The sequence below is a fragment of the Mobula hypostoma genome, chromosome 19, assembly GCF_963921235.1.
Source record: "Mobula hypostoma chromosome 19, sMobHyp1.1, whole genome shotgun sequence".
NCBI classification, from domain to species: domain Eukaryota; kingdom Metazoa; phylum Chordata; class Chondrichthyes; order Myliobatiformes; family Myliobatidae; genus Mobula; species Mobula hypostoma.
The window spans coordinates 50,069,600-50,093,902 of NC_086115.1; the positions used below are offsets into that span (position 1 = coordinate 50,069,600).

A 24,303-nucleotide genomic window follows, 5' to 3' on the forward strand; every position below is an offset into this window, starting at 1 on the left:
TACAGACTCGTCAAGGTCTAAAATTGTGGGCACCCCATCAGCTGCTGTAGATATGTAGTTAGTCAGATCCTTTTCCAGAACATTTAATTGAACAATGGGGCAGAGGAACAGAAGGGCAAGAAGACCCGAGACTAGGAGTAGAATAGGAATTGGACAAACAATTGGAGGGGCTTTGGGATGGATGTAGAAGAACAACTTTTATTTACATCAGCTTGTATGTCCCCCTTGGAATATTGTGAAGTATTTCACTTCCCAAGAATCACCTCTGCAGTAATTTTGAAATGTAGGAACTGTAATCATTTGGAAATAATTTCATCGGTGGTGCATGGTAAGCTCTCAAAGCCGCTGAGCGATGATCTGTTTATAGCGATGTTCACCGAGGGACAAGTATTGGCCAGGACACTTAAGATAACTTGCAAGGCGGAGACAACTCTGCTGCCCTTCTTCAAAGTTCAAAGTAAACTTATTATCAAAGTGCATATCATGTAGAAACCTGAGCTTTGTTTTCTTGTGAGCATTCTTGGTAAATCTGAGAATCATAATAGAGTCAATGAAAGACCACACCCAGAGGACAGACAAAGAACCAATGAGCAAAAGAAAAAAAAGTGAGATGAACTATCTCTTCAAGATAGTTCCCACTACCTATGGACTTTTGAAAGTGAGTCCACAGATGGTAGGAACAGTTCAGTGATGGGGCGAGTGAAGTTATCGCCTTTGGTTCAAGAGCCTGATGACTGAAAGGTAATAACTGTTTCTGAACCTGGTGGTGAGAGTCCTGAGGCTGTTGTACCTTCTTCCTGATGACAGCAGTGAGAAGAGAGCATGTCCTGGGTGGCGGGTTAGGGGGTTCCTATATGATATGGGGCCATGGGATTTCTCTGGGAGAGCACATGGAACCCATGCTTAGCATTTCATCTGAAGACAGCACCTTTGCTAATGTAGATTCCCCCCCCCCCAAAAAAAAAGCTATGGGCTTGGAATTTTGTACACAAAACTCTGAATCAGTCGCAGAAGTGCTGTCTCCAGTGCAGGAGGGAAAACTAGAGTGAAGGAAGAAAAGGGGGATTGGACATGGGGAGAGGCAGGGGATTGTTGGTGATTGGACAAGAAGAGGAAATTGAAGGGATAGGAGTAAAATCAGGGATAATCTCTGGGAAAAGAGCACAGAGCATGGAGACAGATTGGGGTTCCGCATGATGTTAGCTAGGACATCAGAGGGAGTGATGCAGATGCAAGTCCAGAAGGGGACACATGAAACCAAAGTAAAAGTGGATTTTTCAAACGGCACATTCAGTACTGGTACCTCCTTGCATTTATAAGTGTTTGGCACCATGCGATGTGGGAGCTAGCAAGACTGAACCATATTATTGCACTACAGCATTTATCAGTGGTGCCTGCATGTACTTTAGTAAGATGATCTAGCAATTACCTGCACATTTGCTGTTGTGTTCTGCAACTTTTGAAATTTTTGGCCTCTTTACAGAATGTATATCCATCTTGCCCAGATACCTGTGCTCCCATACACGACCTACCCTGATAGGGTTAGAAAATCTGTCATACTAATGTTTACTTGGTAGATTGAAATTATGATGTAGCATTCCGCTTATAATGTTTCTTTCCTTAAGAACTAATCCATACAGTAGCTTCAGGGTACAGTCTAATAAAAGCTTTTTGTTTTGTTTGTTTGGAATAAAAAGAGGGTGATCGGTGGAGAGACCTCAACAGGAAGTGTCAAATTGACCTTGAGCAAACCACCAGTAATCTGGATCCACCTTGGCCTTGTTTGACTGGCTCAGATGAGTATCAGGAGAATGCAGTCTGGCCAAGTGATGCAAGTACAACGTCTGCTGTGACCAGTTTAATCAAGGACCTCAGCCTCACTGACCGAAACAGCAACCCGACAGCACCTCCCAGCAAGCGGCAGTGTAGGTCGCTGTCATTTTCGGACGAACTCTCGAGCTGTCGGTCTCCGTGGAAACCAAGTGGGTCAAAGGTGTGGACTCCAGTGGATAAAAGACGCTGCCACAGCGGGAGTAGCGTGCAACATTGTTCGAACGGGGTGTCTACAATGCAGAGGAGCTCAAGTTTTAGTCTGCCTTCAAGATCCAACGTCTTTTCTTTTCCGTGTGATCCCTTGGCTACCAGCAACAGGTCTGTGTGCCCTCGGGGCCAGGGCTTCTGGAACTCGGCCACTTGTGGGAGGTTTGAAGATGATTTGCACCCCGATTCCAGTTCAAGGATTACCTCCAGGGTCGACCTGCTCCGACCCCTTTCTGCGTCTCACGAGCAGATATCTGTGCTGGAGCTCGGCAAGCCGTCCACAAGCACGGCGCCTGCGACAGCGCCAGACCCCTCGCAGCAGACCAGCCGCCTGCTCCGGTGCAGGTCCCAGCCGTGTGTCCACAACGATCAGAAAATTGGGATGAAACGCCGGCGACCAGAAGAGCAGAGGCCGTCCCTTGACCTTGCCAAGATGACTCAGGTATGTGATGGACTGCAGGCTTAGGCTGACAATCGTTTTCAAACCCTCCCTCACCTCCCCATGGATATGAAGCAGTCCGCAGTATTATAAAGCCATAGAGCCCTCCAACACAGAAACTAGCCCTTCAGACAGTTAGTCCATGCCAACCCGTTAATCAGCCTCGTCCCACTGACCTACACCCAGACCATAGCCCTCCAAATTCCTCTCACCTATGTCCCTTTCCAAATTTCTCTTCAATGTTGAATTTGAACCTACATCCACCACTTCCACTGACAGCTTGTTCCACCCTCTGAGTGAAGAAGTTCCCCGTCATGTTCCACTTAAACATTTCCCATAAACCCATGACCTCTTGTTGTAGTCTCACCCAACCTCAGTGGAAAAAACCTGCTTTCATTTACCCTATCTATACCTTCCATAATTTTTTATATCTCCTATTAAATTTCCCCTGTTTCTAGAGAACAAGTTACTAATCTATTCAACTTTTCCTTATAACTTAGGTTCCAGTAACATCCTTGTAAATTTTCTCTCTACTATTTCAATCTTATTGACATCTTTCCTGTGGGTAGGTGACCAAAATGGCATACAATACTCCAAATTAGGCCTCACCAATGTCTTGTACAACTTCAACATAACATCCCAACTCCTGTACTCAATACATTGATTTATGAATACCACTATGCCAAAAGCTTTCTTCATGACCCTATCTACCTCTGATGCCATTTTCAAGGAATTATGGATCTGCATTCCCTGATCCCTCTGTTTTACCGCACTCTTCGATGCTGTAAGACTTATCCCGGTTGGTCCTCCCAAAGTGCAACACCTCACAGTTGTCTGCATTAAGTTCCATCTGCCCTTTCTCAGTCCATTTTTCCAGTGGATGCAGATTCCGTTGCATGCTTTGATAGTCTCCTTGCTATCCAGTACACTGCCAATCTGGTGTCATCTGTAAATTTGCTATCCACGTTATTATCCAGATTGTTGATATAGATGACAAACAACAATGGACACAGCACTGATTGCTGTGAGTCTCCAGTGGAATCTCCACGGGCCTCCAGAGAGGCAGCCATCTCCCATGAAGCCAATAGCTAATACAGTTTACTACCTCATCTTGAATGCAAGCAACTGAACCTTCCTGACCAACCTCCCATGGGGGACCCTGTCAAAGGTCTTGCTGAAGTCCATGTAGACAACACCCTCTGCCTTACCTTCATCAACTTTCAGAGTAAATTCCTCAAAAACCCCTATAGGATTGGTCAGACATGACCTACCACACGCAAAGCCATGCCGACTATCACTAATCAGTCCCAGTCTATCCAAATACTCCTATATCCGGCCCCTTAGAATACTTTCTAGTAACTTTCCCGCTACTGATGTATGCTTCACTGGCCTATAATTCCTTGGCTTGTTCTTAAAATCTTCCTTAAGCAAAGGAACAACATTATCTATCCTCCAATCCTCCAGCACCTCACCCTTAGCTAAGGATGTTTTAAATATCTCTGCTAGGACCCCTGCATTTCTGCACCTGACTCCCACAGGGTCCGAGGGAACACCTTGTCAGGCCCTGGGGATTTATCCACCCGAATTTGCCTCTGGACTGCAAACACCTCTCCCTCTGTAATCTGCATAGGGTCCCCCACCTCATTGCTGCTTTGCCTCACATCTACAGACTCTGTGTCCATCTCCGGAGTAAATACAGATACAAAAAATCCGTTTAAGATTTTACCCATCTCTTTTGGCACCTCACATAGATTACCACTTTGATCTTCCAGAGGACCAATTTTGTCCCTTTCTATCCCTTATCCCTGAATATCCTGTATCTGTAGAAGCCCTTGGGTAGTATTCTCCTTCATCTAGTCTGCTAGAGCAACCTCATGACTCCTTAGGGCACCTGATTTCCTTCTTAAAAGAGTTCTCTTGCATTTCCTATACTCCTCCAGTACCTCATTTACTTGAACATACAAACTCTGTACCCCTAAAGTGTTCTCTGAAGGCCTTCCACTTATCAAGTACGCCTCTGCCAGAAAACAAACTGTTCCAAGGTCACACTTGCCAGATCCTTTCTGACGCCATCAAAATTGGCCGTTCTCCAATTGAGGACCCCAACCTGAGGACCAGACCTATCCTTTTCAATAAGTAACTTGAAACAAATAGCATTGTGATCACTAGATGCAAAGTATTCCCCTACACATACTTCTGTCACCTGCTCTGTCTCATTCCCTAATGGGAGATCTCTCTAGTTGGGACTTTTATGTAATGATTAAGGAAACTGCCCTGAACACATTTGACAAAATACCCGCAGATACTTTCCAATAACTTTCCCACTGTTGATGTCAGGCTCACTGGCTTATAATTTCTTACCTTATTCTTAGAACCTTTCTTAAGCAACGGAACAACATTAGCTATACTCTAATCCACTGGCACCTCACCTATAGGTAAGGATGTTTTAAATATCTCTGCTAGGACCTTCTTTCCCATTCAGCACTTTTACAGTACGCCAATCCCAATCAATATGAGGAAAGTTAAAATCACCGACTATCACAGCCTTGTGTTTCTTTGGACTGTCTGCGGCCTCTCTACGTATTGCTCCTCTAAACCCCGCGGACTGTTGGGTGATCTGTAAAATAACCCTTTAACATGCTCATACCTTTCTTATTCTTCAGTTCTATCCATAAAGGCTTACTGGCCGAGCTCTCCAGTCTGTCCTGACTGAGCGCTGCCACATTTTTCGCAAAGTAATGTCATGCTCCCCTCTGCCCTTTGATCCTTCCCACTCTGTCACATCTAAAACAATGGAATCCTGGAACATCGAGCTGCCAGCTCTGCTCCTCCAGCAATCATTTCTCATTAATGGCTAAAATGTCATAATTCCACATGCTGGTCCACGGCCTGAGCCCATCTGCATTTCCTATAATACCCCTTGCATCGAAACATATGCAGCTCAGAACGTTAGTCCCACCTTTTGATTTCTGACTTTGCCTGAGGTCTTAACAACTCTGTTTCCACAACCTCTCCACTATCTGTTCTAGCACTCTGGGTCCCATCCCCCTGCAACTCTAGTTTAAACTTCCCCTCTGTAGTACTAGCAAACCTTCCTGCTACGAAATTAGTTCCCCTCAAATTCAGGTGCAAACTGACTCTTTGGTACAAGTTACACATTCCCTGGAAGTAAACCCAATGATCCAAAAATCGAAGCTCTCCCTCTAGCACCATCTCCTTAACCACGCAAGAAACTGTATGATCTTCTTATTTTTTGCCTCACTCGTACGTGACTCACACTGAGATCACAGCCCTGGAGGTCCTGTCATTTAATCTAGTACCTAGCTCCCTGAACTCACTTTACAGGACCTCATCACTCTTCCTACTTGGGGTCATTGGCACCTATATGGACCACGACCTCTGGCTGCTCACCCTCCCACTTAAGAATGCTGAGGACTCTTACAGCTTGTGTCTCTCATCACTGAAGCCATAATGAGCCAAAGCCTCATTTCACCACTCTTACTACTGGCCCACTCACACAATGGCCACTCTGCTTAAACCTCACTTCTTTTTATTGGACCTTGCCAAGTGCCTAATTACGCGCAATCCAATGCCTCCTTGGGAACTCTGGCGCATATTTAATATTATTTAATTTATTATTGAATTATAACTTACAAAGATATGTACACTGCAGCCCTTGAGATACACACTACATTAGCACATTAGGAGAGGTTTGTACATTTAAATTTTATAATGTGTAAGACAGATGCAGAAATTACTCAACCTTTTGATAAGATTACTTTAAATTTGCAAGGGATTGTCATTCATCTGTGTGCACAATTACATTTTGACAGGAGAGCGAAAGCTGATTGAAGAGAAACTGTGTGGGAATCAAAATTTTTTGTTTGAGCACCAATGTAGGACTGGAACAGAATTTAAAAAAACACTCTCCTGGAAGTATTAATAATTTTCAAGACTTCAGCAATTTCATTTAGAGCTGATTTTCTAAGTTGTGACAGAATTATTTTCAGCCATTAACAGATTTTTACCTCAAACACTATACAGGTTGCATGGCCACTTTCTGGCAGGAGTGCACGTAAATTCAAAGAAATGTCCTTAGCTTTGTGTTCTCTCCGAATCACAAATAAAGTCTCTCTTTGTTCACCATCAATCTTCCTCCCCTCATGCTGCAGTGTTTTAAATTTTTAATTCAACTTTGGAGCTTCTTTGCTATTCAGCTAAGTGACAGTTGATCTACATTACTGGAGCAGTTTGAGTTTCTAAAATTCAGCCCAAAAACCATCAAAGACCGAGCTGTAAAAAAAACATTCAAAATCAAAGATTGCAAAGCAGCCATTTTTATTTAAACAGGGGGAATCAATTCATTGCCCCAGTCAACCCCTAACCAATTCCTAAGTTAAAATCCATTATACTATGCTGATCTTATCATTTATAAGTGAATAGTTCAGTTTCATTTCAGTTTATTTTATTGAAATCTCACTGACACCTGAAGAAACACACTCAGTGTTTCAGGAACATCTTCTTCCCCTTCGCCATTAGATTCCTGAATGGCAATGAACCCATATAAACTACCTCACTATTTTTTCTGTTTCTTTGCTCTCTTTTTGCACTGCTTTTTAAATGAATTAATTAAATAAATAAACACATTTTTCTTTGGTAATTTGTAGGTTTTAAAAAATTATGTATTGCAATGTACTGCTGCGACAAAGCAATAAATTTCGCGACATGCCAGTGATATGATTCTGATTCTGAAATAGATTGCAGTCTGTTACATTTGGGGAGCCATAAAATGTTTCAGCTAGGAGTGGACTGCCTTGGAAATCTGTCATCTTTATTAAGAACATCAGGAGATGATTTAATGTCCTCTCTTTTGAGTATTAATATAGCAAACTCAGCACAAGTGCACTGATCCATAAAGTGTTTTCCTTTTGCACTTGGGCTGTTGACCAATTTTCTTTTTATATCTTCTCAGATGGGGACGGAGCATTTCCATGTGCCTTCACTCCCCAGCCACCCTCCCTCCCCTGAGTCGTGACAGTCAGGGGTTGGGTCAAGTTGAGCAGAGTTGGAAGCACTGAGCAGATTTGCTTGCTCACCAATTTCACTGAGGCTGGCCGGCAGCTGCAGCTCTTGCCCCTGCTTGCTCACTTGTCACAGTTGTTCCTGTGATCTTCTCCCAGACACTGTTTTGTCCTTTCCCACTTGCAAACACCTCAGGTGACGGACAGTTCTCAGGAATGGAACCCTGTTGTAACCTGTGGACTATTTGTATAAGTTAATCATGACTAATCACCTCTTTTACCCCACTCTATCTTCTGAGCTGTTTCTCCACTCTCGCTTCTGCCTCTCCTTCCTCCTCTGTCATGGCCCTTCCTCACCATTTGCTCTTCAAGTTCAAGTTTATTGTCATCTGACCATACATATATTCAACCAAAAGAAAAAATTTTCCTTCAGACCACAGTGTACCCACAATACATATATCACACGCAACACATAAAATATTGCAGCAAATAGGTTAATAAAATATAATTTAAAATGCACGTGAAGTGCGTAATACAGATAAAACAGTAAACCGTACTGTAACTGGCTCTCTGTCGTGTCCTTGGCCTTCTCCTTTCTCTCCTCTCTCCTGCTCTCTCCCTTTTTGCATCCCACTTTCTGAAGCCCTCTCTGCCCACCAGGTCCCATGTTCACTGGAATTACTGAAAGGCCATCCCTGATTGATCTTGAGAAGGTGGTGCTAAAATTGTCCTATAATGCTCTTCATTTGGAAGTTCTGGGATTTAGGCCCCTCTTTGATAAACTAATGGCGATGCATGTCTAAGTCAGAATGCAGTGTGACTAGTAGAAGAACCTGCATGTGCTGACATTTCCAGGAGCCCACTGCCCTCCTTTCTCCAAAGGCTCATAGGCTGGGAGGCTTGAAGTAGTTCAGGTGGGTAACTCTTATGAATTTTGCTGTTGATGGCATAGACTGAGACTGCAGTGCCCTGCTAGTAGAGGATATGAGCATTTAGGGAGGTGATGGGGTGTGGATCACGCAGGCTTCTTTACCCAGGATGATGCAGGATTCATGAGTTTTATTGGAACTTTGCTTGTCCAGGCAAGTGAGGGCGGCTATTCCATTGCCTTTGTAAGCTGCGCCTTGCAGATGTTGCAAAGCTTTTGGTGTTGAACAGTGAGTATTTCTTACAGAATTCTCAGATTCTGACTTTTAATTGCCACATTATTCATGTCGCTGGTCGGTTTAGGTCTGTGGCCAATGGTCACACCCATGAGTTAGATGGTGGAGAACTTGATAATGGTAACTCCATTGAATATCTCTGGTAGGTAGTTGGACCCACAGTTGGAGATTATGAAGATCTTGGAGCACAGATGTTACCTGCGATTTATCGGACCATGCTTGTACATTCTCGTCGCAGGCACGGATTGCATCAATTGCTGAGCACTTGCAAATGGAACTGAATATTGAACATTCATCAGTAAAGATCATCACTTCTAATTTCATAATGACAGGAAGATCATTGCTGAAGCAGCCGAAGATGTTTGGGCAGGATATGGTCCTGATGAACTCTTACAGCAATGTCCTCTCTGGGTTGGAGTGATTGACTGAACAATCACAACCTTCTAAATTTCCATCATTTTTGTACTATTGCCCACACTTTTTTTTTGTATCTGCCTAAATATCTTAGAACTTGGTGTGTAGTAATGAGTTTAAGACTAATTAATGATTAACTAATGTTTTGACAACCTAGAGATTGAGATCATTTGGGCACATCTTTGTACATAACTAGATTCTGATCTTCATTAATCATTTCTGAAACTTGATATTCTACAACAGCAAAGAATTTAGGTGTTTTTTTTTAACTAGATACTGCCTTTGCCATTCTTCAGTCCACAAACATGAGATCCCAGTTCCCTGGAACTTTAATTTTTTTTCTCTCTCTCTTTCTATCTATCTATCTCTCTATCTCTATCTCTATCTCTAGCTTTCTCTCTCTATCTCTATCTCTTATATATATCAGCCACACTGACTTTTCTGCCATTCATTATCTGCACTATTTCAGTGAAGCAGAAGAAATGGTTCTCCATCTTCGAAATAGGTCACAGTATATCCTTCCGGACCCAATATTGGCTTAAGAAACATTAGATAGTCTGTATATCCAACCTCTTCTGATCTTATTTCAGGTTTGCAGTACTCACAATATATATCAGCAGAAACTTCCCATTCCACTTTGCCGAGGTCATATATTTATGTTAATCCTTTTACCAATACCTGCTCATTTTAAATATCATTCACTTCTCCTCCGCGATCTCTTGTGCTTTTATCCTATCATAGATTGTCTATTCTGTCCTCCCTCTTTACACCCGTCTTGACACCCTTTTATCTCTGATCTTTTCTCAGCTTAATCCAAGATCATCAAACTGAAACGTTATCTCTCACCACATGCGCTGGCTGTCCTAAGGATTATTTCCAGCATTAGTTGCTTTTCTTTCCTGGTTTTCTAGCATTCACGGTATTTATCTTTAACATTTACTCCCTCCTTGATGTTGTTGGAATTGGTTTGTTTATTTATTCACTCCTGGGGAAAAAAGGATTCTAAATTATTAGATTAAATATGAGGAAAAGTGACACAAATTACTGTATTCCATTTGTAAAAGGAGAGCACATGATGGATGTACGATAAGATTTAAAATTTGAGGAAGAGGGAAAGTGAGTAGCAAAAGTACCTGCAATGGATTGAAGGTGAAAACATCAGAAATAAGCAAAATTGATTACATTTTTCAGCTTGTGACCAGTGTAAATGTTGAAGGGTCAGGTGTGGGATGGGGCCTAAATAGGATTGAAACGAAGGATATGCACACATTTTGCAAAAAAGAAAGGTATAACTACATTTGTATAATACTAACTTTAAAGGAAGTTTGCTTGTAGGGTTGTTTGCCGAGCCTGGAGGTTATGTTGCAATTGTGCATTCATGATGTCACCTTGACTAGTGATAAAATGTTTGTGACCTAACCTCCAGGCTTGGCAAACAACCCTACAAACAAGCAGCCAACGCGAGCTCCCAATCTCCTCTTTCATTTAAAGGAGTGTCAGGACCTTGGTGTGGGCTGGTGGTGCAGTGGCATCAGCACAGGACTTTGGGACGAGTGGTCCCGGGTTCAAATCTGGCTGACTTCTTGCAGGCTGTCCACCCATGCTAGGTTGAGCATTGAGCTAGCAGCTTGGCCCTGTGGAAAAAGAACAGACAAAATGGTAAAGAAATTGCAAGGTTGCCACCCAATGTGCCTCGGGGTGCGAAGAGGAATGACAGCACTGAGGAGCTTGGCAATCAAATGAAGACTTATTCAGCCCAACTGCAGAGTTAGCCAAGGGGGGATAGGGAGTGTTTGGACCTGTTGAAAGGAACAGTAAAGGGTTCTCAAGCTTCCATAGTAAATGATGAGACCAATTGAGATTTGAAATAAATGGAAGAATTTGTTCACGAGAGGATAAAAGGAAGGAAAGACGGTTGATGAAAACAAAGTTGAAGGAAGATTGACAATGGACAAGTGAAAGAATAAAAGGCGGGACTGGAGAAACTGCAGATGCTGGTCTAGAGCAGATGTAAATGGAAACAGTAAAAATGTTATCTGGTTATTACTTTGTATGTTAAGCAGGATTTTTTAGAGTCATAGAAAACTATAACACTGAAACAGGCCCCTTGGTCCATCAAGTCTGTGCCTGGTCCCATCGACCTGCACCCAAACCATGGTCCTCCATTCCTCTCCCATCCATGTACCTATCCAAACTTCTCTCAGAATCAGAATCAGAATCAGGTTTATTATCACTGGCATGTGACATGAAATTTGTTAACTTAGCAGCAGCAGTTCAATGCAATACATGATATAGAAGAGAAAAAAATAAATAACTTCCTGAATCACTGAGTGTGTGACTTCAGGCTTCTGTATCTCCTACCTGATGGTAACAGTGAGGAAAGGGCATGCCCTGGGTGCTGGAGGCCCTTAATAATGGACGCTGCCTTTCTGAGACACCGCTCCTTGAAGATGTCCTGGGTACTTTGTAGGCTAGTACCCAAGATGGAGCCGACTAAATTTACAACCTTCTGCAGCTTCTTTTGGTCCTGTGCAGTAGCCCCCCCCATACCAGACAGTGATGCAGCCTGTCAGAATGCTCCCCACAGTAGATCTCTAGAAGTTTTTGAGTGTATTTGTTGACATGCCAAATCTCTTCAAACTCCTAATAAAGTACAGCTGCTGTCTTCCCTATTTTCTAACTTCATCAATATGTTGGGAGCAGGTTAAATTCTCAGAGATCAAGACACCCAAGAACTTGAAACTGCTCACTCTACCACTTCCGATCCCTCTATGAAGATTGGTATGTGTTCCTTCATTTTGCCCTTCCGGAAGTCCACAATCAGCTCTTTTGTCTTACTGACATGGAGTGCCAGGTTGTTGCTGTGGCACCATTCCACTAGTTGGCATATCTCACTCCCATATGCTCTCTTGTCACCACCTGTGATTCTACCAACAATGGTTGTATCGTCAGCAAATTTGTAGATGGTATTTGAGCTATGCTTAGCCACACAGTAATGGGTATATATAGAGTATAGCAGTGGGCTAAGCACACACCCCTGAGGTGCACCAGTGTTGATCGTCAGCGAGGAGGATATGTTATCACCAATCCACACAGATTGTGGTCTTCCGGTTGGGAAGTTGAGGATCCAATTGCAGAGGGAGGTACAGAGGCCCAGGTTCTGCAACTTCTCAATCAGTATTGTGGGAATGATGGTGTTAAATGCTGAGCTATAGTCAATGAACAGCATACTGACATAGGTGTTTGTGTTGTCTCGGTGGTCTAAAGCCATTGGAGAGCCATTGAGATTACATCTGCTGTTGACCTATTGTGGCGATAGGCAAATTAGACCATAAGACAAAGGAGTTGAAATCGGCCATTCGGCCCGTCGAGTCTGCTCCGCCATTTTATCATGAGCTGATCCATTCTCCCCTTTAGTCCCACTCCCCTGCCTTCTCACCATAACCTTTGATGCCCTGGCTACTCAGATACCTAAAAATCTCTGCCTTAAAAACACCCATTGACTTGGCCTCCACTGCCGCCCATGGCAACAAATTCCATAGATTCACCACCCTCTGCTTTCTTCCTCTTTCTTTGCATCTCTGTTCTGACTGGGCGCCCTTCAATCCTTAAGTCATGCCCTCTTGTACTAGACTCCCCCATCATGGGAAACAACTTTGCCACATCCACTCTGTCCATGCCTTTCAAAATTGCAACGGGTCCAGTCCTTGCTGAGGCAGGAGTTCAGTCTAGTCATGACCAACCTCTCAAAGCCTTTCATCACTGTCGATGTGAGTGCCACCAGGTGGTAGTCATTAAGGCAGCTCACATTATTCTTCATAGGCACTGGTATAATTGTTGCCTTTTTGGAGCAAGTGGGAATTTCTGCCCATTACAGTGAGAGGTTGAAAATGTCCTTGAATACTCCCACTAGTTAGTTGGCACAGGTTTTCAGAGCCTTACCAGGTACTCTATCGGGACCTTCTGCCTTGCGAGGGTTCACTCTCTTTAAAGACAGCCTAACATTGGCCTCTGAGACAGAGATCACAGGGTCATCAGGTGCAGCAGGGATCTTCACAGCTGTAGTTGTGTTCTCCCTTTCAAAGAGGGCATAGAAGGCATTGAGTTCATCTGGTAGTGAAGCATCGCTACCATTCATGCTATTGGATTTCACTTTGTAGGAAGTAATGTCTTGCAAGCCCTGCCAAAGTTGTCATGCATCCGATGTCGCCTTCTACCTCATTCGAAACTGTCTCCTCGTCCTTGAAATAGTCTTCCGCAGATCATACCTGGTTTTCCGGTACAGGCCTGGATCGCCAGACTTGAATGCCACAGATCTAGCCTTCAGCAGATAACGTACCTCCTGATTCATCCACGGCTTTTGGTTTGGGAATGTACAGTAAGTCTTTGTAGGCACACACACTCATCCACACAGGTTTTAATGAAGTTGTTAACAACTGCAGCATACTCATCAAAGCTTGAAGTTGACTCCCTGAATACAGTTCATTCCACCCATTCAAAGCAGTCCTGTAGGCGCTCCTGTGCTTCCTTTGTCCATACCTTCTTGGTCCTCACTACTGGTGCTGCAGTCTTCAGTCTCTGCCTATACTGAGGGAGTAGAAGTACAGCCAGGTGATCAGACTTCCCGAAGTGAGGGCGTGGAATAGCATGGTAGGCATTCTTGATAGTGGCGTAGCAATGGTCCAGGGTGTTGTTTCCACTGGTATTGCAAGTGATCTGTTGATGGTAATTGTTTAGTGATTTTTTTCAGACTGGCCTGGTTAAAGTCTCCCAAAACAATGGTGAAGGCGTTAGGATGCGCTGTTTTGTGCATGTTGATTGCATTGCTCAGATCATCTAAAGCCTGATTGACATTGGCCTGAGGTGGAATGTATACTGCTACCAAAATGACCCCAGAGAACTCCCGTGGTAGGTAAAAAGGACAGCACTTTACTGCTAGATATTCCAGGTTTGGTGAGCAGAATTGGGACAGCAGTGATATATTTGTGCACCAAGAAGAGCTGATCATGAGACATACTTTTGAGAGACTATATAGATCTATCCTGACAGTGTATAGTAAACCCGTCGATCTGGATCGCTGCATCGGGTACGGAAGGGATTAACCAGGATTCCATGAAACAAAGGACACCTGCAGTCCTAATGTCCCTCTAATTCAGCACCCTGGCTCTGAAATCATCGATTTTATTCACCAGAGACTGCACGTTTGCCAGCAAGATAGTCGGTATTGGGAGTTTAAAACCCCATTCCCTTAAACGCACTTGTAACCCCAATCTACAGCCATGCTTCCATCCACAGTCAGAGTTGTTTCCCTCGGTTTTAAGCAGCGGTAGTTGCTCAGACATTGAAATTAAAATGACATCCACCACTTGCATTGGCGGATGGTTCTATGCTCTCACCACCCTCTGAATGAAGAAGTTTCCCTTCATGTTCCCCTTAAACTTTTCATCTTTCACCTTAATCCCTGACCTCTACTTGTTGTCTCACTCAACCTCAGTGGAAAAAGCTTGCTTGCAATTATCCTATCTACACCTCTCAATTTTGTATACCTCTATCAAATCTCTTCTCCGTCTTCTACATTCCAAGGAATAAAATTCTACTTTTGTTTCTGTCATTTTTTTCTTGCATTAAAATTCACGAGCAATCTTTCTTAAAGCAGTTTTAAACTTTTTAAAGAGATTAATTAGTGTCAGCTCCAGACAGCACCAGCAAGCTTCCTCATGTGACATTTCAGGGACAGAGTGTGTAAATACCAGCTTTCCACACAGCTCTGACAGGAAATAGCAGGCAGACCACAAACAGCAAATAAACACATGCCTTCCCTCCTCTTAAACTCAAATTTGCCCTCCGTCTCACAGACCTTGCCTGTGGATCTCTGCAGGCCTCGCTGCTGAGAAATGCTTCATCTGGTACTTTGCTCGTTGGTGCATTGCGGAAGGCAAGGAAAACTGGCAAGAGGGGAAATCTTTCTGTTTGACGAATGTGAATTTTGCATTCACCGGAAAGGGCTTGGGTCGCAAGCATAAATAAAAGACTCTTGTGATCTGACAGACACCTCCTTGGCAACATCCTCCTTTGAGTGCCATGTTTTCGGATGTCTTTCTCCAATTTTTATTCAAATTATTAGTCTTTTTGCTGCTCTTTTTCTGGCATTTCTGCGTGCTTACATTAGAGACTTAACCAGCTGATGGCTGTTGAAGCCGTGGTAACTGGGATGTCAGTTTAGGTCAGCCTAGATGAAGCTAATTTGGCAGAGATTTATGCTGAAACCTGCCATCAGGCTGGCAAGATACGCCTGAGACTTTAAATAGCATTCAGTCTGAGTCTCCAGCGTTATAAAAAGCTGGTTCTTCTGTGAGGGCAGAGCACTGTGATTTACAGCTATGTGGTTAGAATTTTGGCCAGGAGCTGATAATGGGCATTGCATGTGTGTTTGGGTAAACTAGCCATCATAAAACATGCTTGGCACACAAAGTTTTTTTGCATTGAAAATCTATATCCTCATTAACCACTGGTGCTATTTCACTTAGAAGTGTGAATAAAATTGGTTAGTGCTGCATTGCCCAATTTTCTAATGTAGAACACCAATTTTCTGACAGTTGCCTAGGCAAATTTGTCGGCCAGATTCTCTTTGGAACAATGTGACATTCTATAGTCCAATTTTTTTAAACCAACACACATTGCAGTTAGTTTTGCTATGGGCACTGCAAACACCCTGTTGATAAATGCTCTAATTCAGAATCAGTGTCAGAAAGAGGCTTAATACTATTGGCTTACGTGGTGATATTTGCTGTTTTGTGGCAGTAGTACATTTCATACGTGGCCAAGATGGTAGTGAAAATGCAGACATTTGGATTTTATCAAAAACAATATTTGCTGATTGGAATGAAAACCTGTAGGCTTCGGAAATCCCTCGAGGACTAGAGTTAATAACCTCTGGTTTAGGTACACAGTCAGTGAACAGAACGAGTGATGTGTATACATATCAAAATGTTTGACACAAGATTAAAAATGGCTTATCAATTCAATTATGTTTACTTCAGAAATGACCTTGTCATAGCGGTCATCAAATGTGTTTGAAAAACTTTTAACAAATGTTACTCAGTTTGTTCATTTTACATTTTTGTTAAACTAAAACTAATTGAAACCAAAATAAATGAACAGAAATGAGATCAATTAAAATTAACTAAGCAAAATACAACCAAACAGTGCCTAAAATGAATGTAAAAATAAAGCAATTTAATTAATTTGAACCTATTAAAGTTAGATATTGAATTCCACATTTATTTTATTATCTAATTTGATTCTCATTTTATTTGTAAGCATTCTTATCTTGCTATGCATTTGCCTTTATTGTTTTCATAGCTTCAATTATAATTTGATTGCTGGGTCACTCTAAGATTAAACTATCCTTGATTTTTCACTGTGAATATATAACAATAATCCCAGCAGCCACTGTTTTCCTTCAGTATTTCATCTGACAGACAGATATAGGTGTTGATTTAACATTCTAGATATTGATTAAAAAAAGATAAGATTGCATTTAAATTAAATTGCTACCTACATTGTAGAAATATTCATCCCTATCACTATTCTTTAAACATGATCTCCATTTTCTATAGATTCTCATGAATAGGGATGAGAATCAAATTTATTGTCACTTTGGTTCCATTTAATTTTAATTCTAGTTAAAAACAAATGACTCAAACTACAGTATGAAGTTTTATTTCCCTCAGTTTCTTTAGGAAATATAATTAAAACGGGTGAAAATTAGCTTGAGCAATTTGATTGAAAGGTAGACATTCTGGAATGTAATGTAAAGTTGACTGGAAAGTATGTCAACAGCAGTCTCCGTGAAGCACCTTCAATTACTCCAAAAGACTGAGGTTTGGTAAAATACTGAAAGGCTTTTATTCGCTGTACAATACGACCTCCACAGTGAGTGTCTGCCCCCGGACTGAGGGGGAGGGGCAAGGCGAACACCTTTATACAGGACTCTGTGGGAGGAGCCACAGGGGCAGTCAGCAGAGGGGTGTGTCCAGACAGGTAACCGAGTTACAACATATATACATGGTTTACCACAGTCCGCAAGCTGTCAAAACTTGTTATTTGCTGCAAGACATTCTGCAGATGCTGGAAATCTTGAGCAACTCACACAAAATGCTGAAGGAACTCAGCAGATCAGGCAGCATCTATGGAAAGAAATAAAGGTATTTGCCATATCACTATAAAGGAACCCTTTTTAAAATGGATATGTGCTCCGACATTGAAAAATAGGGAACATTTGTTATCAATGTTTATAATCAGCTGATTCTAGTTGCAGATAATTTGCCAATGCTGCCAATCTGTTTATTCAAGGGTTTCCCAAACTTTTTTATGCCACGGACCAATACCATTAAGCAAGGAGTTCGTGAACCCCAGGTTGGGAACTCTTGGTTTGTACAATTGTAAGTGTTGTTGATATGGACATACTATAGATAAGTAATCTGAATCTTGAACAAGGGCTGGTAGCCAGGCAGTGAGAAACTGGGAATATTGAACTTTTGACCTTTTCCTCCAGAGAGAGACTTCAACTTTTTTTTAAAGTTCCACGTTTCAGGGAAAAAAATTGGCTACAACACTGCAGGGATCATTGCAGGACAAAGACCAAATTAAAACTATAGAAGTTGCTCCCCTGGTCTCAGACTGTAGAGCAAGCTTAGTAAGAGTTTTTTAAAAAATGCAAAATGTGGTTGTGGATTTGTGCCAGAATTTAGCTTACCAAAATGAAAGGAAATTTATCGGATCTCTTGAAGGTCTCCAGAAATTAATTCCCAGCTGTCTAAAGTTCATGGGAACGAGCTGCGGCAGCAGAGCACCCTTGCGTGTCCTGTCCTGCGGTCTGCCGTCATTCAACAATAGAAGTCATGCTTCTGTAACATCTGTTCTATCGGTGTTTGCCAATATGTGCTGGCCTGAAAATGCACGAATTAATCTCAGAGCATGAATGTGTGTCTCCCATCCAACATGTGAGTCTTGATGTGCTTGCTTCACCGAACCAGGTGGGGAATTTTCGTGAGCTTCTAGAACTTAATAAGGTTTGGTCCAGTGTTGATGATGAGGAACCTATTAGAATGTCATAAACCCACTTGGTTCACTACTGTCTTCATTTGCCTTCATTGGGGGTAGCATGGTAGCGTAGTGGTTAGCACAACACTTTACAGTACAGGTGACCTGGGTTCGATTCCTGCCACTGCCTGTAAGGCGTTTGTGCATTCTTCCCGTGACCGCGTGGGTTTCCTCCAGGTGCTGTGGCTTCCTCCCACGGTCCAAAGATGGTCCCATGGTAGGTTAATTAGACTTAGTAAATTGTTGCATGATTAGGTTAAGATTAAATTGGGGGATTGCTGGGTGGTGTGGCTCGAAGGGCCGGGAGGGACTACTCCACACTACATCCCAATAAAATAAAATTTTAAAAAATTACCTCGTAGGGTCCAACAGTAATTTAGTCAGCTGTCTTTTGAAACAGGCGAACGGATTACTCAGTTGAACCTGGCTGCTGAGACCATTTATCTGCCAGCATTGCTGAAGTACTTTTATCATGAGCCAGCACCATCTTCCCAAGGGCAATCATTGAAGGGCAATAAATTGCAGCACACAGACTCTGTGAGGAAAAAGGACTGGAGAAACTTGTGTTTTCTTTGGAGGACCGGAGGCTGACAGGAGATCTGATGGAGGTTTATAAGATTATGAGAGGCATAAATAGAGTAGAGAGGGAGTACCTTTTTCCCCAGTGCAGAAATCCCTAATACCAGAGGGCATACAATGAAGGTGAGGGGGGTAGTTCAAAGGGAATGTGAAGGGTAAGTTTTGTTTACTCAGAGTGTGGTGGATGCCTGGTATGGTGGTAGAAGCAAATACATTAAAGGCTTTTAAAAGATGTTTGGATAGGCACATAGATGTGAGAAAGATGCAGGGATATGGACGTTGTGTAGGTAGGAGAGATTAGTTTTGGGGGTTTTTGATTTACTTTTTAGCTGGTTTGGCACAACATTGTGGGCCGAAGGGCCTTTTTCTGTGTTGTACTATTCTATGTTCTAAAATAAAGCTGAGGCTAACTGTTGGACTTCAGTTAACACAATTAGCAAAGGATGAAGCTTTGCACCCTCTAAATCTGTTTAGTGAAATTACCTACTAAGTTTTTAGGGAGATCTCCGCAGTAGTTTCACTGCAGCTTGTTATACTGCAGCAGTCACGGAATTTCTTTAATTAGAAGGGTATCCCTTAGAAATGTCCGAAGTTTCATAATGAGCTTAAATTCTCTGGATAGAACTGGTTTGAACCTTGAAACAATTAATTGAAGTTAAAGTTCAAAGTAAAGAAGTGAATTATGGACTATTGTAATAATACATTTTACAGGAAACGATAAAGTTTCTTTATCATTTTCTGCCTGTCAATCTTGCCAGTTTACAGTATACCTGTGTTTCCACACTGATGTACTTTACTGACTCAGTGTTAGTTCTACAAAAGATATTAAGGTACACACCAAATGAGAGCTTGTCAGAAGTATTGCTAGTGAAAAGTATTTAGGGAACCATTCAGAGAGGGGAAAAAAGCTCTCCTTATCACAAAAAAAACAGAAATAAGCAGTATTGTTATGTTGTCAATTGTCTGCTGACCTTTCCTGTAGTTTATGAATACTTAGCAGTTTGCAATGGTGACTGAGGGAACTTGAACAAATACAGAAAGGGGATTGCTAAATGATTTTTTTTCCTTCTGTAATTGGTGCTTCATAATAAAGGTGACGATGCTTTTATCAGAGGGCAGCAGTGGAGCCATATTAAATATGTGATTTAAGTACAGCTGTGCACTAACTCAGGCAGGTTTATGATTAGGAATTCTGGCAAAATGAGTTTCTTGTGGGTCCTCGAGATCTAATTAGGTCTCGAGATCTAATTAGTGTTCTCTTCATTGCTTGTAGAGCTTTGGAACATTGAAACAATCTCCTCAGCCCAACTGGCCCTTGCCAACCATGGTCCCCTATCTAAGCTAGTCCTACCTGCCAGTGTTTGTCCCATAGTCTTCTCAACCTTTCCAGTCTATGTTACTGTCCAACATACTTTTCATTTTACCTGCCTCAACCACTTCATTTAGTTGGTGACTGTGGTGGGCATATTAGACCATAGGACCATTAGGCATTGAAGCAGAAATAGGCCACTCAGCCCATCGAGTCTGCTCTGCCATTCGATCATGGCTGATTTACTACCAACTCCCATTTCCCATCCCTTTCAAGAGTATTAGGCAAATTCTTCTTGATTTATGGAAGAGAAATCTTGTTTATCAAATCCCATGGGAGTGTTTGAGAGCGGAGATGATGAAATATCCAGTGCCCTGAAGAAGTATTCAGCTTCACAGTTACTTTCACATTTTACTGTCCCATTATCTAACTTCAAAATATATTTTCTGAGCTAATCTACAAAACATTTTGCGTCATGTCAAATCAAAAGAAAAATTCCCCAAACCTGTCACCAGTGGTGAGGAAGAAACGCAGGCTAAAACTCATGTGGAGAAGAGAGGAGCTGGTTAGGGGTGTGGTGGATAGAGAGAGTTGGTGCAAGCATGGTAAGGTGGCAGGCATCAGTGCCAAAGTTTAGAGGCTGGCACGAAGGCGGAGGTTGTAATGTCAAGAAAGCCATTAAGCAGAGAGCAGTTAAGTGGAAATGCATTTGCTTCCTGGGTATCCTAATCTTTGGACTCATGTTAAAATCGTTAAAAATAGTGAGGCAGACAACCTCAAAACATTGATATTCCCCAAAATGCTCCTGGTTGTTAGGAGCAGGTTGACTGCTAGGCCCCACTGAGCTGCTTCCATGGAAATTAGCTGGGGTTGATTTGATAGTATATTTTAAGCATCTTGTCCAAGCCATTTCTGAGGGTATAAAATTCAATTCCAGCATTACATGTCTCACTTCTAAATTATAACATGTAGTGAGGCCCTCCGCTGGTCAGGGTCGACCATGGATGTTGTGTCCCAGCGGTCTATGAGATGCACTAGCCAGGGCAGTACAATATGGAGAGCAACCTGTTGCCCATGTAGCAAGCTCCTTCTCTCTATGCAGCTGACGAACCCAAAGGAACGGCAGAGACCGATACAGTTTGGCACCGGCAGCGTCTCAGGTGTTGTCAGTCATCATTGAACTCATCACAGGACTGCTTTAGGGATTCCAACTCCCGATTTTTTTTCCTCGGGGTTTACTCCCGAAGCCTTCGCCATGAGTGAGTATAACCGCAAGGCAGTGGAGGTTTGAGATCAGAAATTTCCTTCTCCTAGATGAGCTGTCAACCACGGCTGACGAGCCCCATCTGCCCGAAGCGACTGGTTTGAACACGTAATGACTAAATGTAAACACAACAATTATCTTTCAGAAAATTCAATTGTTTTAAGTTGCCATCATCAAACTTTAAAAATCCTTACTAATTGTGGCGACACAGTAGATCAGACGGCATCTGTGGAGACAGAAACAAAGTACCTTTCCATCAGGAATGATGAAAAGTCACTGATCCCTCAATGGGCTGGATCACACCCGCTGCCCACCCACACACCAGATCCACTAGCCAGTTTGCCACATGTGGGGGCTTTTGCACCCAACAAGTGTCCATCATGATGGGGAAGGCTCGACTCTTCCCCTTGATAACTGGGGAATGTTTTAAAAGCTATTTGTTATAGATATTTTAAAACCAGTCCAAATTTATCTAAAAGCAAACAACAGGAATTCTGCAGATGCTGGAAATTCAAGCAACACACATCAAAGTTGCTGGTGAACGCAGCAGGCCAAGCAGCATCTGTAGGAAGAGGGGCAGTCAACGTTTCAGGCCGAGACCCTTCGTCAGGACTAACTGAAGGAAGAGTGAGTAAGGGATTTGAAAGTTGGAAGTGGAGGGGGAGATCCAAAATGATAGGAGAAGACAGGAGGGGGAGGGATGGAGCCAAGAGCTGAACAGGTGATAGGCAAAAGGGGATACGAGAAGATCATGGGACAGGAGGTCCGGGAAGAAAGACAAGGGGGGGCGGACCCAGAGGATGGGCAAGAGGTATATTCAGAGGGACAGAGGGAGAAAAAGGAGAGTGAGAGAAAGAATGTGTGCATAAAAAAAAGTAACAGATGGGGTACGAGGGGGAGGTGGGGCCTTAGCGGAAGTTAGGGAAGTCAATGTTCATGCCATCAGGTTGGAGCCTACCCAGATGGAATATAAGGTGTTGTTCCTCCAACCTGAGTGTGGCTTCATCTTTACAGTAGAGGAGGCCGTGGATAGACATGTCAGAATGGGAATGGGATGTGGAATTAAAATGTGTGGCCACTGGGAGATCCTGCTTCCTCTGGCGGACAGAGTGTAGATGTTCAGCAAAGCGGTCTCCCAGTCTGCGTCGGGTCTCGCCAATATATAAAAGGCCACATCGGGAGCACCGGACACAGTATATCACCCCAGTCGACTCACAGGTGAAGTGTTGCCTCACCTGGAAGGACTGTTTGGGGCCCTGAACGGTGGTAAGGGAGGAAGTGTAAGGGCATGTGTAGCACTTGTTCCGCTTACACGGATAAGTGCCAGGAGGGAGATCAGTGGGGAGGGATGGGGGGGGGGAACGAATGGACAAGGGAGTTGCGTAGGGAGCGATCCCTGCGGAATGCAGAGAGAGGGGGAGGGAAAGAGGTGCTTAGTGGTGGGATCCCGTTGGAGGTGGCGGAAGTTACGGAGAATAATATGTTGGACCCGGAGGCTGGTGGGATGGTAGGTGAGGACCAGGGGAACCCTATTCCTAGTGGGGTGGCGGGAGGATGGAGTGAGAGCAGATGTACGTGAAATGGGGGAGATGCGTTTAAGAGCAGAGTTGATTGTGGAGGAAGGGAAGCCCCTTTCTTTAAAAAAGGAAGACATCTCCCTCGTCCTAGAATGAAAAGCCTCATCCTGAGAGCAGATGCGGCGGAGACGGAGGAATTGCGAGAAGGGGATGGCGTTTTTGCAAGAGACAGGGTGAGAAGAGAAATAGTCCAGATAGCTGTGAGAGTCAGTCGGCTTATAGTAGACATTAGTGGATAAGCTGTCTCCAGAGACAGAGACAGAAAAATCTAGAAAGGGGAGGGAGGCGTCGGAAATGGACCAGGTAAACTTGAGGGCAGGGTGAAAGTTGGAGGCAAAGTTAATAAAGTCAACGAGTTCTGCATGCGTGCAGGAAGCAGCGCCAATGCAGTCGTCGATGTAGCAAAGGAAAAGTGGGGGACAGATACCAGAATAGGCACGGAACATAGACTGTTCCACAAACCCAACAAAAAGGCAGGCAGAGCTAGGACTCATACGGGTGCCCATAGCTACACCTTTATAGCTACAAATTTATCTAAGTAGTTTGTAAAAATAAAAACATTAAAGATGAATGATTAAGCACATTAAAAGACAACAAAAAGAACTAAAATAATTCAAATACTTAACTTTTTTCTGCAGGGTTGATGACCCTATAGTAGCAGACGGGGCCATTGTTTCTATAAACATGACTTTATGAACAATATGTATGTGAGTATGCCCACAGGAAAGCGAATCTCAGGGCTGTGTATGTATGTACTCTGATAACACATTTACTTTGAACTTTGAGATTCTATAGATGCTGAACATTTTGAGCAACACACACAAAATGCTGGATGAACTCTGCAAGTCAGGCAGCATCTATGGAGGGGAATAAACAGTTGATGTTTCGGGCCAAGGCCCTACATCTGGACTGGAACGGAAGGGGGCAGAAGTCAGAATAAGAAGGTGGTGTGGAGGACTGTTTATCCTCCTCCATAATTGCTGAGTTCCTCCAGCATTTTGTGTGCGTGCCCAATTTTCTGTGCCAGCCCTCTGGCCTACGGGTGAGCAGCTGAATGCAGAGTGTCTCTTCAGCATCGCTCCACTCTTGGGCTCAATACTGAGGGTAGGAGCAGAAGGGACAGTCACAGGCATTGGCAACCAATGCCCAGTGCTTCTTAACCTTCAGTCTTTGACAATACACACACACACAAACTGTGCTGTGCTATGAACTTTCCTTTCTGCTACTAAAATTGAAATAGATTACTGTTGCATTTATAACTGAAGCTACGTTCTTGCAGATATTATCCAACCTCATTCACGTACCCATTGTATTATTTCTGCAAAGCATCACCAGCAGCCACCACCCAAGCTGGTCTGGGGGTTACTGATCAAACTACTGCTGTGTAAAGAT

General features: G+C 43.0%; 1 protein-coding gene across 4 annotated transcripts in view; it reads left to right on the top strand.

Moving 5' to 3' along the window:
- Positions 1 to 24,303, top strand: part of fam53b (family with sequence similarity 53 member B) — a 133,722-nt gene that overhangs the window by 69,936 nt on the left and 39,483 nt on the right. For all 4 annotated transcript variants that reach the window (XM_063071849.1, XM_063071851.1, XM_063071850.1 and 1 more), the window contains one exon: positions 1,698 to 2,482. In XM_063071849.1, the coding sequence (XP_062927919.1) occupies positions 1,698 to 2,482 (785 nt within the window). The remainder of the gene's footprint in view (positions 1 to 1,697; positions 2,483 to 24,303) is intronic.